A 16,943-nucleotide genomic window follows, 5' to 3' on the forward strand; every position below is an offset into this window, starting at 1 on the left:
GACAACCAGTTGTGGTCGCCTTGCAGGGTCGGCATATGTAAGCCAAGCCGCCAATCTTGCTATTTCCGCATGCGGATATACCGACTCATCAGTTTCCGTGAGAGGAGCGTTCTTGGACACCTCGGGATGACTGGCTGTGCGCTCTCGGCGCCAAGCCTGCCGAGAGGTATCAGACCGAGTGCGAAAATGCCGATTGCTCTGGTATGACGCCAGAGGGGAAACGATTGCTGTCGGAGCCTTGAGCTTTGAACCTTCTGTCCAACTGACCTTTGGCTTCTATCATGATGACCTCCGCTAGCCTTTTTCCGGTCTCTCTTGGATCGGGCATACCTACAGGGGAATGGTACCGCTGCGTTTCTCGCACCACATGGCTTTCCTTTATGCACTGCCTCTGGACAGTATGCCTGCATGAATCAGCCGCCCAGTCATGTTTCGGCTACTAACCTTCTCTTGTGCTGTAACTCGTGTTCGTCGTTGTAATAACCTCCTTTAGTCCCGCAGAGCCCTGTCAGCCCGTCAGACATGAAAGGCAGCGAAGCGGCTATATATCGTGAGGAGAATCACTAGCTCCATCAATCTCGCCGCACTGTCCCTTCTTCGTTGCATAGGACCAACCACATAACCACGCAACATTGGCAAAGTGGACCCTGGGCGGCAGGCTAGGTTTCCCCGATCAAGTCGTCCGGGACCTCCAAGAACGCCACTGGTGAGCTCTTTGGACTCCAAGCCTCTTGGCCTGGGGACAGTATGGAGTCAACGGGCAAGTCCCTAAGGTACGTGTTAGCTAGTCTGGGGAGACCCAGTTATCATGCGGAGTCAATCACTTTGACTGGTCAGCAGAGTGGCATGGAGACCGTCCCAATTGTTGTATGGGTGACGGATCTTCGTCTGGGCTCTTGGAGACGTTAAAAGCGCCGGCCTGCCGCTGTTTGAGATCCTGTGGCTCCAGAATTCTCTCATTCTACTGCATCTAATTTGCCTATTGTACCCTGCACCTCTTGGACATACTAACCCACATCTTGGTCCTCTGATCTGCAAGGTGCTCCGCACCTAGACTCCTGTCATGGATAAGAAAATCAATGACCCCGAAGCGCCTGCCTTGACGTCGCAGCATCTTGAATCCTCCATTTCAATCGAGAAGCAAGATGCAGCAGAGACAGCCCGGGATTGGTCTCGGGATGTCATTAAAAAGGATACTAACTCCAAGTTGAAGAACCCCCTCGCAGGATTGACTCGGGAGGAGCTTTACTGCGATGTCGAAGAGTTTGCTCGGGAAAAAGATCTCGAGCACATCGTGGAGCAGCTCAAACGAGGCGCGCTAGTGGCTCAGGACCCCAAGATCTTCGAGGAATTGGATGAATTGTCTGAAGGGGAGAAGGAACTCCTCCGGCGCGAGAAGACGCACAGATGGAACCAGCCTTTTATGATGTACTTTATGACCAGTAAGCACCCGTTGTTGTAGGGAGCGTTTTATAATTCTGATGATCTCTAGTTCTCTGTGCTGGTTCCGCAATTGTGCAGGGAATGGATCAGACCGCAGTGAACGGAGCACAAGAGTGAGTAATTTCCGCCAATCTAGATTGCGAGTGCGAGTCTAACAGTGGCCAGGTACTACTTTGAGGAGTTCAACCTCACCAATCCCTGGATGCAAGGCCTGGTAAATGGCGCTCCATATCTTTGTTCGGCTGTTATCGGTTGTTGGACTACCGCTCCGCTCAATCGCTGGTTTGGACGACGCGGTTGTATCTTTATCTCTTGCTTCATCTCGTTTGCTTCCTCTTTCTGGATGGCAGCCGCACACACCTGGTGGAACCTCCTGCTGGGTCGCTTCTTGCTAGGCTTTGCGGTGGGTGCGAAGTCAACGACTACCCCAGTCTACGGCGCTGAATGTGCGCCCGCTAATATACGTGGGGCCCTGGTGATGATGTGGCAGATGTGGACCGCATTTGGCATCATGCTGGGCTATATCGCTTCTGTCGCGTTCATGAAAGTGACTCATCCAACCATCCCGGGTTTCAACTGGAGGCTTATGCTGGGGTCGACCGCCATTCCGTAAGTTTATTCCGCAGGGCTGACCCACTTTCACCTTTATTCACTTTGAATTAACACTTCCGAGCCCGTTCTTTGTTTGTATCCAGGTCTATATGTGCCCCGAGTCACCCCGATGGTACATGATCCGGGACCGCTACCAGGACGCGTACAACGCACTTTGCAAGCTGCGCCCATCGGAATTTCAGGCTGCGAGGGACCTTTACTACATTCACTCTGCCTTGAAAGTGGAAGAGAAGCTCCGGCAAGGCAAACATCTCTGGCGCGAGATGTTCACCGTCCCCCGTAACCGGCGCGCCGCCCAATCTTCTTTCTTCGTCATGTTCATGCAACAGGTTCGTCTTTACGGTGATTCTAGGCTCATTCTGCATCGCTAACGTCACCTAGTTCTGCGGTGTGAACGCTATAATGTACTATTCTTCTTCAATGTTTCGGGATGCCGGGTTTGATCTCCAAACGGCACTCGTTGTGTCCCTCGGATGCGGCATCACGAACTGGATTTTTGCTCTTCCGGCGGTGTATACAATCGATACCTTCGGTCGGCGCAACCTTCTCCTGACCACGTTCCCTCTGATGTGCCTGTTCCTGCTCTTTACCGGTTTTTCGTTCTACATTCCGGATCAGGCTCCCCGAACGGCCTGCGTCGCAACCGGGATCTACCTGTACATGATTGTTTACTCGCCGGGCGAGGGACCTGTGCCTTTCACATACTCGGCCGAAGCATTTGTGAGTTATTTCTTGCCTTTTCTCCCCTGTCACCGACTCCGGCTAATCTAGACAGCCATTGTACATCCGTGACATCGGCATGTCATTTGCGACCGCCACGACTTGGGGCTTCAATTTTATCGTGTCGCTCACGTGGCTCCCGCTGCGGGATGCATTCAGCGTCCAAGGAGCGTTCGGGTGGTATGCCGCATGGAATTTCTTCGGTTGGGTTTTCTGCTATTTTTGCCTGCCGGAAACCAAGGCGCTCTCTCTGGAAGAATTGGATCAGGTCTTTTCCGTGCCCACTCGCAAGCATATCAATCACTATCGTGGCATGATGCCATGGTATGTCAAGAAGTACATTCTTCGCCGGGATGTGCCGCCGCAGAAACAGCTGTATGATTACGAGTGATGATTATCAGGGCTGGCGTTTGGAATGGCGGGCCCACTGGACTCATGCGTCACAAGTAGACGAATTGATGGCAGTAAGGGTATTGAATATGGATCCCGGTAATGTGATGAGAGTTTTGGAATGGTTTTCGGTTCGCTTGCTTTATTTATTGTCCTTCCCGATGGATCATAGTGGTAGTAATATGACCACGTCGAATTATCAATCCGAATGTGTTATATCCATTTAAGGTTTAAACCCTGATTTATCTCTTCTCCATGCTTGCCATCCGACCGAGGTTAGGATTGGTAAGAAATTAGTACGTTAGCCGGGGACAACTCTTGTGTCAACGGAGTCCGTTTCCCGTTAAACTTTCCGGGGTTCAACATCTGGATCGGCCTGAATGACCAGTGGTGTGCAGTGGAACTGGCACCGAACATTCCAAAGATGCCGGGAGGGACAGTTATTGGTCCAGTACCTGCAGGATGCCCCGGCCCTAAGGCATTCCAAGACACCCTAAGGCACTCAACTGAAATTTTCAAGGTTAGTGTGGCTGACGATCTGGACAATGAGGGCTTCCTATTGGGTGAAAGCTGGCCATGGCGCCCCACCCGGACGCCACCCGAACTGCAACTAATTAGGTAACGGATTCAACACACACTTGCAGAATTATTCCCTTTTGTCTCCAGGCGAAGGTGAGTCAGGCAATAATCACCATGCTTTTCTGACGTCGAGCTTGATTCAATGGCGCTCTTCTTCCATTTCCCTTAGACACCGTCTTCCCCAGACTGTTCAACCTCGACCGGTTGTGACGAACGTGGAGTACTTCGGACCGTTGATGTAACTGTGTTGCAGTGTATCCATCCACCTCATTCTCCGCTTCTTCACCCGGTTTTTTCTTTGTTAGCTTGTTTTTCTTTTCCGTGACCGCTTTCCTTTCTTTCCCGGTGCCCCTCTGCATCTGGTTGAGAGTCATCTCACGCTGGTCATTAGCCAGTCTAATATCAAACTTTGCCCCCGAAGCGCACTCATGGCTCCCTCACCGGATCATCATGGGAGTGCAGTATTGAGTGATATGAACCGGGACGCAGAATATGATCTCAGCGACAAGGACACGGAAAAGCAGCAAGAGGAAAAAGCTCGTCCAGAATATCAGGACACCTTTGGCGATGAAGAATACGCCGAGGTGAAGTACAAGGTGTTGAGCTGGTGGTATGTTGTGGCGCTACCTCAGTTGTCAAAAGATGACAATTTACTGACCAGCTTCATACAGGCAATGTGGTTTTCGTGAGTAACTGTTGGGTACTAGTGTTCGGGGAAGTGTACTGACTCTCATAAGTGATGGTCGCGGAAACAGTCTCACTGGGAATTCTCTCGTTACCCGCCGTGGTTGCTGCCTTAGGCCTTGCCCCGTAGGAAGCCCCATTCCCGGATGCTCCTTTCACATACTGACATCCCACCAAAAGCGCTATTATTCTTCTACTTGGCCTTGGCCTTCTGGCGACTTATACTGGCTACACCATTGGACAGTTCAGATGGCGCTACCCTCACATTCAAAGCATGGCCGATGCTGGCGAGGTCCTTCTCGGCAAGTTCGGCCGCGAGTTCTTGGGAACCGGCCAGCTTCTGCTAGTCATTTTCATTATGGCTAGTCACATCCTGACCTTTACGGTGGCTATGAATTCCATCACCGACCACGGAACCTGCTCCATTGTCTTTGGTGTTGTGGGACTAGTCATCTCATATGTCTTATGTTTACCGCGTACATCCGCCAAGGTGTCGTATTTGTCTATTGCTTGTGAGTGACGGCTGCCACTTCGAACTTCTCAAAAGAGATATACTTACAGTCCACCAGCTTTCATCAGTGTCTTTAGCGCCGTAATGATTGTCATGATTGCCCTCGGCATCCAACGCCCGTGGCACGGTGGTGTCCAGGCAACCGTCGATACTAGCCTGTACAAGGCGTTCCTTGCTGTGTGCAACATTGTATTTTCTTTCTGTGCGTTTGCCTCACCTCATGTGCCATCTCAGACTCACTAATATGCATTTTAGCGGGCCATGTTGCCTTTTTTGGATTCATGTCAGAACTCAAAGATCCGAAAGATTACCCCAAATCTCTCTTTCTTCTTCAAGGCATTGATGTCATCCTATACATCGTCACGGCTGTCGTTATTTACTACTACGCTGGCCAGGATGTGACTTCCCCTGCTTTAGGATCTGCTAGTCCCGTGGTGCGCAAGGTCGCCTACGGCATTGCGCTTCCTACTGTAAGTTCATTACTGATATCAGTCGCGAGAAATATTTTTTAACATCGTCATCAGATTATCATCGGTGGAGTAGTCAACGGCCACGTCGCGTGCAAGTACGTCTACGTCCGTCTGTTCCGTGGCAGCGACCGCATGCACAAGAAGGATCTAGTGGCCACCGGCTCTTGGGTACTTCTGATGCTGGGCCTGTGGATCGTGGCCTGGGTCATCGCGGAGGCGATTCCGGTATTCAATAATCTTCTGAGCTTAGTTGTACGTGATCTCGATTTCTCTGCACTTCCGCCAAATATCCAACTGACATATATACTAGGCCTCTCTCTTCGCGAGCTGGTTCACCTGTACGCTATACCAACCCACCCCGACCCTCCATTCCCTGAACATCAAATACTAACAAAAGTAATAGACGGCCTCAGCGCCACATTCTGGCTCTACCTCAACAAGGACCGCCTCTTCGCAACGCCAATGAAAATCTTCCTCACCATTCTCAATGTCCTTATATTCGCCATCGCAGGATGCATCGTACGTTCTTCCCCTGATATATTGACTACATTGTTCATTCCTCACTAACTCGCTGCACAGTGTGGTCTCGGCCTGTATGTTTCAGGCAAAGCATTACATGATGACCCCAGTAGCGCTAGTTTCTCGTGTGCAAATAATGCTTGATTTTTGCATTGTTACAGCATCGGGCCGGAGTTGTTGTATTATACGCGTCAATAATTGTATTTATAGATTAGATTCGTTTTGGAATGAAATTACAGCCCGCATGGAAAGCGTCCCTCAATGTGATACCGGATCGATCATTGAAGAATAGTACACTCACCTAACTGGGCACTGATGTTCAACCGCTTCCCGTTTGGGATAGATGTCCTTCAGGTGATTCCGTCCCACGCGCAAAGGTTGTCAGTTTGGTAGATCCAAGTCACTAGGTAATTCACACTGATGATGTGAGCACGGCATGGAATGACCTGCGATATAACACCGACTATTCCAAGTCGAAGTGGATCACAACCGCACGGAGCTGCCGACTCAGCTGCAATTATCAGTACTACATTTTCTACCACATTTTCGTTGACCTGAAAGCCATACTATCGGATACCAGAAAGTCACGGCTTCAGCACTTTACAGTGAGTATGGTTTTAGCTGTAATCAATGGTAGGTGCATGCGAGCATGCAACTCTTTGCGTTTCCCAGAGTAGTATTCGTAGCACACTTGACCAGTCATACATACGAACCATACATACAGAATTTGGCAAGACTTAAGGATCTAAGATATGATTGGCATGAAACAGTAGCCATTGTAACCCTATGTACGTGGCAGTAATGATGTCCGTTCAGTAGCTTGTCCGTTCTCATCCCTATTGTCTTCGGCAACCACCTGACGAGTCTTGCCCCATCCAAACGAATCTAAGTAATGGCAAGAGTAGAGCAGGATTGCTATGTTAACGAATGGGCCACAGATAATATATATGAGGCAACCGATCCAGAAGCGCGAGGCATCGCGCCATGGCTTAATGTGCCAGAAGGGGATAATCAGATAATAAACAATGGGGATCAGTGCAATGGCAATGAAGCAGAAGATGATCCATGCCTCAACATCTATATATGCGGGAAATGTTAGATTGATCTCTGTGGAGTCGGGGTGGTAGATGAAACGCGCTATACTCACAAAACATTGCCATGATAAATCTAGCCATGCTGGCGAAGATGAACACATTAAGAAACCATGTCATCACATTAGTGCAAGCAAGGATCCTTTCGAACCAATGTACGCCAGGAGCAGATGATAAAAACAGGTCATTTGAGGTGGCACCCAGTGTCCATCGTCTGCGTTGAGACAGGAAGACTGGCCACGACTGTGGAACGTCTGTATATGCTACCGCATGGAGCGCCTGGCGAGTCTGAGCCCTCGGACGAGCAGAGAGCATATGGCAGACATGATTGCGGTCCTCACTGGCAGTGGCTCGAACATGTCGCAGAACTCCATCAGTAGGGACAGGGCAGTATCCGAATCTCTTGAACAGCACTTCACGTCCACAAGTCTCTTCACAGATCTTCAACAGCTGGCAACAGCCGGGGAGACAAGATACTTTATGCGTAATCACAGACTGGTGAAGACGTCGTAGGCATTGGGCAATCGTGTATTCTGCTGACTGGTATAACTTCCAAGGATGCCAAAAATTGTCTTTCCAGTCCACGGCAACATAGCCACATACCCCTACAGTGTCCTCATACCGTGAACATCGAAGTAGTTCGCTAATACAGTGGTCATCAAATACTGTATCGGCATCCATCCCAATCAGATTGTCAATATAATCAATCCCTGACTCCTTGATAAACGAAGCCATATGGACAAAAAATGTCGACGTGAATATTGTCTCTGGATGTGTATGGCGGATATTGTAGTTGTACAAAAACGAACGTACTGCGATTAAACTATCGCGCTTTCCTTGGTTGTGCTGTTTGATAATGCAGAAGTACGGCACGTCGTGGTAGGTCCCCCTCTGAACTTCAACATCCATGAATTGTTGATCCCATGCCAGGTAGGCTTTCGTGATCCGGACCCGGTAGTCTTTCTGGATGAGAATATCCTCTAACAGATATTCTCCGGTTGTCTTCTCCATGCCGTAACCACGAGCTTTGCCATCACAGATAATCATAATACATCGCCTATGATCTGAAATGCCTTTTTGCATTATTAGTGAATTGAGTGACCGCTCCATCTCATCCTTCGTTTCGTTATAGCATGGAATCAAATGGACTAGGCTCTCTGGAGTCTCTGGTATCAGCGGCTTCTCTGGGTAACACCAACGATAGAGTAGGTTAACCAGCAGAGCGATGATCATGGCGATATTCATCACAACACCAGCACCTATAAAAGGCATGAGGAGGTACCAGTGATGTGGGAACCACCAGGTAGCAAAAATTCCGAACCCACTAGGGACATGAATTAGCGGATGATTCTACATCTTGAGGAATGGCAGGGATCGACTTACTTGGCTGTGAGGATAGAGATTTGAAACATGTACTTTTGAATCAGGATTCTTCTGCGACCCTTCTTGCGCACTTCTGGCATAACCTGCGGACGTGGCGTTGCTTCTTTGGTCGTGATACAGCCAGTCCACTCCTCCAGTACATCTAGGATCTCTCGGGTATTTCGCGCAACACCGCGTACGGGGATGCTTGAAGTTAGCTCCTCATTTCTGCCAATGTCAATTGCACACGCCGGTACTCTGTTGTCTGGAGAGGCAGCCATGTCCTGGCTCAAGGGACTGGGATTGTCGCGATGTACGTGCTGGTAATGCTTCGATTGGCGTGGTATAGGCAATTTCCGTACCATGGGCGATACCGTTTGGTTCATGATGCAATAATCATTGGCACATTTGCTTAAAACTGCTGTTCTTTGTCTCTTTTTCCTTCGCAGAGTTTCACAGGCCAAGAGAAGCTGATATAATCCGCCAGGATGGTGTAGATTGGTTGTAGGTCGTCACACCGCTGCTATGTCGAATCTCGACGGTCGTTGCTCACGTCGTCTTGCAATGCATTCCTACACTACCGGCTGGTACGGCCCTTGAAAGAATGGCGAACTTGTCTGATTAAGTTGACCATGGTGGCTGGCTATCTATTATAAGCATGGCTTAGAACCAGGTGATGAGTAGGCAAGGGCCCCACTACAACAGGTGATCATTGCCTATGTTCGCAGAGCCGAAGGACACTATATGAACGGAGCTGAGAAGATCGGCGTTTGAAAAGGCCAGGACTCCACTTACAGCTGAGCGACACAGTATGTTTTTCTTTTTGTCTTTCTTTTCTATTTGAGCCCATGAAACTGGCGCATTCTGCTGCTCTAATGCCGATGCACAGAATCGTCTCTCAACAATGCTATTCCTAGACATGAAGATATGTCGGTTAATCATATCGGCGAGTAGCATCGGACTTTTTGCTGGGGGCGCGTAGACGGAATAAGTGGCTCAGCTGAGATAAAGATCGTGTTAAAACTTAATCCCTATGGATCGTATTTTGTATACTCTGTCCAGCTAGCAAGATCCGTGAAAGGGAAATGATATGCATCCATACCCACCGCGATCGACGCGATCTTTTCACACCCTATCACGGGAACCAATCAACATCCGACATACTGCAAAGCAAGATTCCAAAAGAATATAGATCATATTCGCCATGACACGTAGCTCCTCTATAGTTAGTTACGTGTACGTACTAGTACCTATCCACTGGTCTTTTTCACATTGCAAAAGCGCGTTGGCTGAGTTTTCTACTCCTTACTGAAATCTTGAAATGCCACTGATCCACTCCGAGGCCCCTGCTAAATGAGGTTATTCCATGGATATATTAAGCACACCAACCATTGCCGAGATCCGGCGAATATAGATAAGAAATCAAGGGAAATACTCCCGTGGTACTACTGGGTTATAGTGTAGGGTGAGCTGCATTCCGTCTGCTCCTGAAAAGCTGGGACATTGGGCAAAGACATCCCCCTTTCAGTTAGGCAATCTCGACGACAACTCCATATCCCGGCACTTTGCGTCGGTGAGATGAAAGCCATACTGCCAGATATGGCCTGCTTCAAGTTGCACGGTAATGGCTATTCTCAAGGGCAGATTTCCGAGCCGGCTTCCATAGAAAGCAATGGCCTGCCTACGCCTCCTCCTGAAAGCAGTTCAGGGAAGTGCCAACCTGAAGGCGACAATGTGAACAAGGAAACCTTTCACACACATGCATATGATGACCCTATCATTGCTGTGATTGGCGTTGGCTATATCGGCCTCGAACTTGTATCTGCTTTCGCCAGGGTATACAACAACATCATCGCCTTTGATATCAACAGTCAGCGCATTGAAGAGATCCGGGCTGATCTGGCCAAGAAAAATGTAAAAGCTACAAGCAATCCTTCCGATATCGCGGTGGCTACACACTTCTTGATATGTGTCCCCACAACACTCCATCAAGCCTGCGTTGATACGACACCCTTACAGGGCGCAATTAGCCTACTTTCGGAATACGCCCGTCCCGGATCAACAGTGGTTATCGAAAGCTCAGTCGCCGTGGGCATGACTAGACAGCTTCTGAAAGATGTTATGAGATCGTGCGGCCTCATGGCTGGCATGTCTCCGGAGCGAGTCGATCCAGGTCGACTCTCCCCTGCATTTGAGGATATCCCCAAAGTCATCTCTGGCTTGGATGATATCGCACCCGGATCCTTACAAAGCATTGAGAAACTGTACGGGAAGGTCTTCCATGATCTAGTCCCAGTCTCGTGTCCCGAGGTGGCTGAGATGACGAAATTGTACGAGAACTGTCAACGCATGGTTTGCATCGCCTTCGCAAATGAAATGGCAGATGCATGCCAATCCATCGGCATAAGCGCTATGGAGGTTTCTACGGCTGCGGCCACAAAGCCGTTTGGATATCAATCGTATTTCCCGGGACTGGGGGTTGGCGGAAATTGTATCCCTGTGAATCCATATTACCTCCTGTCTACATCTGAGCTGCCTCTACTTCAGGCGGCCACGGAGGAAATGACCAAGCGCCCCGCAAAATTGGGAAACCGGGTGATGAAGAAGTTTTATTGTAATCAAGCTTCCGGCGCAATGTCACGAGTCATGCAACCCCGAGTCCTTGTCGTTGGTGTAGGGTTCAAGCGTGGACAATCCTTTCTCAGCAACTCTCCTAGTCTTGCACTTATTCGGCATCTGAAAGATGAATGGGAGGCATCAGTCGAATACGCCGATCCGCTCGTTTCGCAGGAAGCGTTGCCTTCCATTCCGAAATTGGATGAAGCGAGGAGATGGAATACAAAATCGTTAACAGAAGAATTCGACATAATTATAGTGGCTGTTGACCAGCCGGGGCTGGATCTCACGGTTCTACAAAGATTAGATGTGGTGTTAGTCGAGAATTTCACGTCTTCCGTGGCGGCTGGATGCTCCCAATAGCCAGTTCTCCTTAGGACTTCAATTTGTATGCTGCTTTCTAGTTTTGTTGTACATGTTATACATATAATACCTGCTTTTCTTATTATTCCCTTTTTCTCTCTGTCCCTTTACTTCATTTCACTTCCACATTTATATTTCCTCAGGAGAAATGATAGGGCAAAAGAATAAAATGCTTAGTAACATTGTTTTGGGCATACCTAGAGATCCAATTCACAGGATGACCAGCTGTTGACCCTTCCATTTGTTGCCATTCAAGGCCCCCTTACGAGTTTCTTTGACACTCATGTGCGTGATGTACACAGAAGACTGAGATGATCTCTTGACTGCATCTTCTCAAAGGGATGCACCATTCTGCCTGGTCAGTTACGCCATTTGGCCGAGCTCATGACCGTAGCTTAGTTTAAAGCGAAATCCGGAAGGCTTCGGGCATCTTTTGCGAAAGTCCACATCAAAACCAGGTATATATCATTCATATATGGCGTACAATAATCTTCATTTAGATTGTTAGAAGGTTAGTAATGCTACGGAAGTGACATTTCTCGATATAACCTTCCTCTTATTGACTTGTTGCTCAGGTAGATACAATAATATAGATCAATGGTAGTCACCAATCGAACAATTTGTACCCTCTTGAGTATCAACGTCAGTAAGTGTATACTATTTGTGTACGCCACACCCTTAATTTTACTCCCTGTCGTACTATGAGTACTGGCCTCAGCAGCGATCCTTTTGTAAATTCAGCTGTAACCTTATGTCTTGTATTGTTGAGTCAACTGTATGCATATAAAAATATCTAGCAAGTGTTAGTGATTGATAAAAGCCTTCGTGGTCACTGATATCGGTCTTGGGTTTTTAACCTGACTAGTGACGAATGCAGTGTGCTTCCAATAAAAGACAGTGTAAGCCACAGGCTTCTATTGGCAATTCAAGTGCATCGGTATCCCCGTAAGCCCATGCAGTAGTGCCTCAGACTGATTCGAAATGTACATGCATGGGCGGCTGCGTTAGGGGAATGTACGACCAAACAGTCATTCGAGGATACTGCCTAATGCGACAACAATGGATTATAATATTATATTGCTTGGCTCTGTAGCTACACAGCCCTATGCCCCTAGAGCGTCTAGTATAACGGAGCGTGCCACACAATTCAAGGAGACTACGGGTCCGAACTCGGCCATGACTTGATAGTTCTAGAGGGGCCTTAGGGTTGGCAAAATGCTAAATGGTACAAGCCGCTTTCTTTTATCATTGTCTAGTTCTAGTCTTGGTCCTTTAATCTACTTAAAGTTCTGATGGCAAGCTGTTGGTAGGTGCAGGTGCAGGTGGATAACTGACACTGCCGCATTAGGCAACATTAGCCCTAACCCCAGATATCCTCCGTTGACCTACGTCCATGCTACCTCCCATGCCATTCATCGTCACCTCTGCCCCTCGAGATTATGATTTTCAGTATCCATTCCTAACATCATTGAGATCAACAATGAGGCAACCAGGCAGCCGTGTTTCAACGGGGCTTGGATGACGTCATCCATGTCAATCACTTCGATAAACAGATGAACTATCGGTGAACAAGTGGCTACACTTTGCCCCTCTTTATATCTAAACAATCCCCTCTCAAGCCACTTCCCAACGACCACACTCTCTGATAAATCGTTTCGCCGGACGAAGAGAAGCCCGAACACAATGCCTGGAAATTTTGGCCAGAAAATCCTCAAAACCTTCGGGTTAGACGATAATCAACATGGACACGGACAGGGCCAGCCTCCCCAACAATACCAGCACTATCAACCACCTCCACAGCAAGGATATCCAGGCCAGCTTCCTGGGAACCGTCACATTGAAGATGGTGACAGGGACCTTCACCCCGACAAACACGGTACATACCCCCGTCTCGCCAGACTGGGTGATGGATCGTTACTCACCTCGTTCACCCACTTCCAGGGCAAGACACGCGTGCTCGCCGTATCGAGAAGTACGGACGGCGGTCGGACCTTCCAGGACTGGGGAGAAGTAAGCCGCGGCGAGGGCGACGTCGACAACGTGTTTCTTCTGGAGGTCGCACCGGGCACTGTGTTGGGGGCATTCCGCAACCATGACATTGGGCCCCACGGCCCCACGTACTTCCGTATCACAGTTTGCCGGTCGACCGATGCCGGTAGGAGCTGGCACTTCCTGTCGCAGGCGGCAGAGAAGGGTGCACCAAACGGCATCTGGGAGCCCTTTATGCGGCTGGGCAGACAGGGCGAGGTCCAGCTGACGTATTCGCTGGAATTCGCGCATAACAACCAGAGCACGATGATGGTGCAGTCATTCGACGGCGGTGCCACCTGGACTCAGCCGCGGTGTCTGCATGGGGACTGTGATGCGTTGCGTGATGGGATGAACGGCATCGCACCGACTTGGGACAACGGTCGCGAGGCGCTGGTGATGATCTTCGAGACTACCTCCTTTGGCACTTTCAATTTGGAAGCGTTGATCTCCTACGACGATGGTCAGACTTGGGGCTGGCGTCATCGCGTGTATGTTCCGCCTCAGGGTCACAATGCCGGTGCTCCTCAGATTGCCTCCTTCGCTGATGGATCGCTGGCGGTTATCTTCATGACGGACGAGGATCACAATGAGGTCTCGTGGACGCAGAATGCCTCTATCAAGGTCGTCTTCGCTGGTCCGCCGCAGAATGGCCAGATTCAATGGTCCAAACCGACGGTTATCTGCCCTCATACTAGTCACTGGCCGGGTATTGCACCAGTGGATGGAAACACCCTATTCGCGACCTTCGAGTGTGAGGGTCGCCCGAAGGCGAAGGCGATCACCTTACACTAGATATTGGATTGTGCGTGGGACTTTTGAATTTTTTGATACTTAAAAGCGGATGGTTCTAGTTGTAGAGCAACTACCAGAAGATTTCGCCATGAATCAAAATCACATATTAACGCATGACAAAGTGTCACGCCTGTAGATATTACGAATAACTTGACCCAGTGCATACGTCCAACACGCTGCCATAATTGTGTAGAATTCATTAGACGCGTATAGCTCAACGAGCACATTGTATTGACAACAACGACTATAGGTTGGCAACCAACTCATCCACACTCTTCATTTCCCTAGCATTATTCTCCCCAACATCCAAAGCAACCAAAACCCGGCTAACACAGTTATATCCCGCAATACCGGTCGTCAATTCGACAATCTCACGATCCGAGAAACCCTCCGTCTGCAACTGCGCAAAAGTTGAATCCTGCACCTTGACCGTCTGGGTCATTTCATCCGCATACTGCACGATCGCCTTTTGCCGGGAAGTCAAGGCGCTTTGTGCCAAAGCTTCCTTGGCCTTCGATAGCTCTGCAGCTTCTCCAACGGCAGTGGAAGGGAGGGTCCGCACGGCCTGTAACTCTTGCGCTTGGATTCCACCCTTCAAAGCCAGGGGAGCATGAGCATTCCATTCGTAGACCGCCCCAGTCAAGACCGCCACGCGAGAGACAGCGAGTTCTAGGAGTCCTTGGTCGATGATGGTGCGTGTCCGGATGGCACCGAGGAAGCTGTTCCAGCCATCAGCGACCGGGGGCGAATGCAGCAGGGATAGATCGAGCGGGATGAGAGGGCGGGGGTTGCGACGGGCTGCAATACGGGCGTAGATGTCTGCCGCGTCGGGGTCGGATGCGGGGGGTTCGGAGGGGGCGTAGGGCAGACGCATTTTCAATGGGGAGATTGTCGAAAATCTGGGGATCCTTGTCAGTATCAGCAAGTCTATTCGCCGAGGCAGACGATGGCTATCTATACAAGATGTGCTAGAATGGGACTTACCTGGGGTTTGTTCTATTTGCAAGTCTTTGGGTTGTTGTTGGATTTCGAGTCAATGAGTTACAAGGGGACAGTCGAAGCGGAAAGCCCCTCATGCTTTGAGAGTGTCACTTAGGCTTCATGATGGTGATTGATTGACCAGACTAGGTGGGGATCTTCTCCTTCTCTCCTCATTTGCGTTTATCCGGTCGGCAGAACGAAGCGGATGTCCCAGTCAAACAGGACAAACCATGCAGGACAAACAAAGCAAACATCGTGATCGGTGTTGGCGATTCAAGCTAAGCCTATAGAGGAAGGCGATCTATGATCGGACCCGTCTGCTCCAAAGATGAGGTGTTATGGTTATAACTCTTTCATGCCTGAGGGTGGTCGTTATTTGATGTGTTTTTACTACACACACACACACACACTATAATATAGTTAGATTCTGTGTAATTTCTGTATGTGTATACGTCTTATACCCAAGTACCGGTGTGGAAAGAAGCACAAGGTTCTGACTGCCTGCCATAGTATATATTGATCATCTGCGAGGTGTTCAGCTCACCATTAATGTCTCTATCACATATTTTACTCGTGTACGTACACCTCGCGGTATAGTAATGCAGGACAGACCAACCTAGGTAGTTTTATTGGATCCCATAAGTAGGTGTGGAATAAGAGTCAGCTTCGCCATGGACTCGTTCCGCTTTTTCGACTACGCCAGCCAGACAGACTTTACCCAGTGACTAGAGGAAAGGGCATAAATTGGAGCTATAACTCGGGCTTTACCTGTCCTCACAGCATTCCTTTCCAACTGTTTGGCAGACGTATCCAAAATTTGACTCGTCTTTATCTCTCCTACATCTCCCCTAAACAATCGTACTCTACTTATGAATCCTTTTTGTGAATATACTCAATATGTCTGGGTTTGGTCTGTCATAGCTCCAGAGACAAAAAGAAGAGCCAATGGCATCAACTCTCCAAGGCTTTCATAAAGGATCATTGACACTTAAACTGACCGTGATGCGGCCTCTGACGTCTCCAAAGGCATGTTTCTTCAACCGGCCAATGTTCACTAAGGGTCTTTATGCTACAAGAACATTACGGGTCTTGACTTCCATCAAATCCATCTCATGTATTATTCGCACTGTGTTTTTCGCGAGAATGTCGATCTTGTTTGATATTGTCGTTGCAGAGCTATCTTGGTGATGAGAGATTTGCTTTTTCTCAGACTTATCTGGGATGACGTGTCAATTAGGTTATTTAACTCAAGATATCCAGCTATCGTTCTAAGCTGGATATAAAATTAGATATCAAAGTATCAACCATCAAGAGATTGTAGGATATGTGAGCATTGCTACTCGATTAGTATCTTAATGTGTAGGACTATTTGCAGTGTAAATAAGTAGACGTTTATCAAACCCTCATATTGTCTAACATCACCTGATACTCGTTGGTTGTCCTAGTTGTTGGAGTCGAAAATTACATATTCAACCGCATACGGTCTATCCAGGATTAGAAATACATCAGCCTTATGCTCAGGCACAATAGCTGGGGTGGACTATGAGAAGTATACCCATCTTATGATATTTGCAGATCAGATCATCAGTGAATCAGAGATGCCAGCAAATGATGAAGGAGCGGGCATTTTCGTCAGGCTAACCCGAAGAGAGCTGGCCCACAACAGTACATAGTACTTGTGACGTCCCAAGAGAATTAACCCATACCAAGCGCACTTCTCCTCACTAACGCAGTTCATAGTGCCAGCTCTCCGACTATTGAGAGACGGCTTGTCGTCTA

At 48.8% G+C, this 16,943-nt stretch overlaps 6 protein-coding genes across 6 annotated transcripts; 4 read left to right on the forward strand and 2 right to left on the reverse strand.

Moving 5' to 3' along the window:
- Positions 1 to 747: 747 nt before the first annotated feature.
- Positions 748 to 4,049, forward strand: AO090012000097 (uncharacterized protein; the record flags this gene model as incomplete). The annotated part of the gene is made up of 7 exons (XM_023236316.1): positions 748 to 886; positions 1,493 to 1,556; positions 1,609 to 2,052; positions 2,117 to 2,384; positions 2,437 to 2,775; positions 2,831 to 3,099; positions 3,998 to 4,049. 7 exons carry the CDS (start codon positions 748 to 750, stop codon positions 4,047 to 4,049), a joined length of 1,575 nt encoding a protein of 524 aa, XP_023091250.1.
- Positions 4,050 to 4,172: 123 nt separating this feature from the next.
- AO090012000098 (uncharacterized protein) lies at positions 4,173 to 6,047 on the forward strand (the record flags this gene model as incomplete). Its single annotated transcript, XM_023236317.1, has 7 exons — positions 4,173 to 4,429; positions 4,482 to 4,554; positions 4,673 to 4,940; positions 4,998 to 5,141; positions 5,195 to 5,409; positions 5,464 to 5,928; positions 6,042 to 6,047. The coding sequence occupies 7 exons, from the start codon at positions 4,173 to 4,175 to the stop codon at positions 6,045 to 6,047; spliced, it is 1,428 nt and encodes a 475-aa protein (XP_023091251.1).
- A 665-nt stretch (positions 6,048 to 6,712) lies between these two features.
- AO090012000099 (uncharacterized protein) lies at positions 6,713 to 8,767 on the reverse strand (the record flags this gene model as incomplete). Its single annotated transcript, XM_023236318.1, has 4 exons — positions 6,713 to 7,005; positions 7,076 to 7,514; positions 7,623 to 8,343; positions 8,403 to 8,767. The coding sequence occupies 4 exons, from the start codon at positions 8,765 to 8,767 to the stop codon at positions 6,713 to 6,715; spliced, it is 1,818 nt and encodes a 605-aa protein (XP_023091252.1).
- Positions 8,768 to 9,980: 1,213 nt separating this feature from the next.
- AO090012000100 (nucleotide sugar dehydrogenase) lies at positions 9,981 to 11,360 on the forward strand (the record flags this gene model as incomplete). The annotated part of the gene is made up of 1 exon (XM_001727114.1): positions 9,981 to 11,360. The coding sequence occupies one exon, from the start codon at positions 9,981 to 9,983 to the stop codon at positions 11,358 to 11,360; it is 1,380 nt and encodes a 459-aa protein (XP_001727166.1).
- A 1,683-nt stretch (positions 11,361 to 13,043) lies between these two features.
- AO090012000101 (sialidase family protein) lies at positions 13,044 to 14,183 on the forward strand (the record flags this gene model as incomplete). Its single annotated transcript, XM_023236319.1, has 1 exon — positions 13,044 to 14,183. One exon carries the CDS (start codon positions 13,044 to 13,046, stop codon positions 14,181 to 14,183), a length of 1,140 nt encoding a protein of 379 aa, XP_023091253.1.
- Positions 14,184 to 14,322: 139 nt separating this feature from the next.
- AO090012000102 (carboxymuconolactone decarboxylase family protein) lies at positions 14,323 to 15,259 on the reverse strand (the record flags this gene model as incomplete). Its single annotated transcript, XM_023236320.1, has 3 exons — positions 14,323 to 14,359; positions 14,447 to 15,082; positions 15,168 to 15,259. 3 exons carry the CDS (start codon positions 15,257 to 15,259, stop codon positions 14,323 to 14,325), a joined length of 765 nt encoding a protein of 254 aa, XP_023091254.1.
- Positions 15,260 to 16,943: the final 1,684 nt, after the last annotated feature.

This window comes from Aspergillus oryzae, chromosome 4, assembly GCF_000184455.2.
Source record: "Aspergillus oryzae RIB40 DNA, chromosome 4".
Lineage (NCBI taxonomy): Eukaryota > Fungi > Ascomycota > Eurotiomycetes > Eurotiales > Aspergillaceae > Aspergillus > Aspergillus oryzae.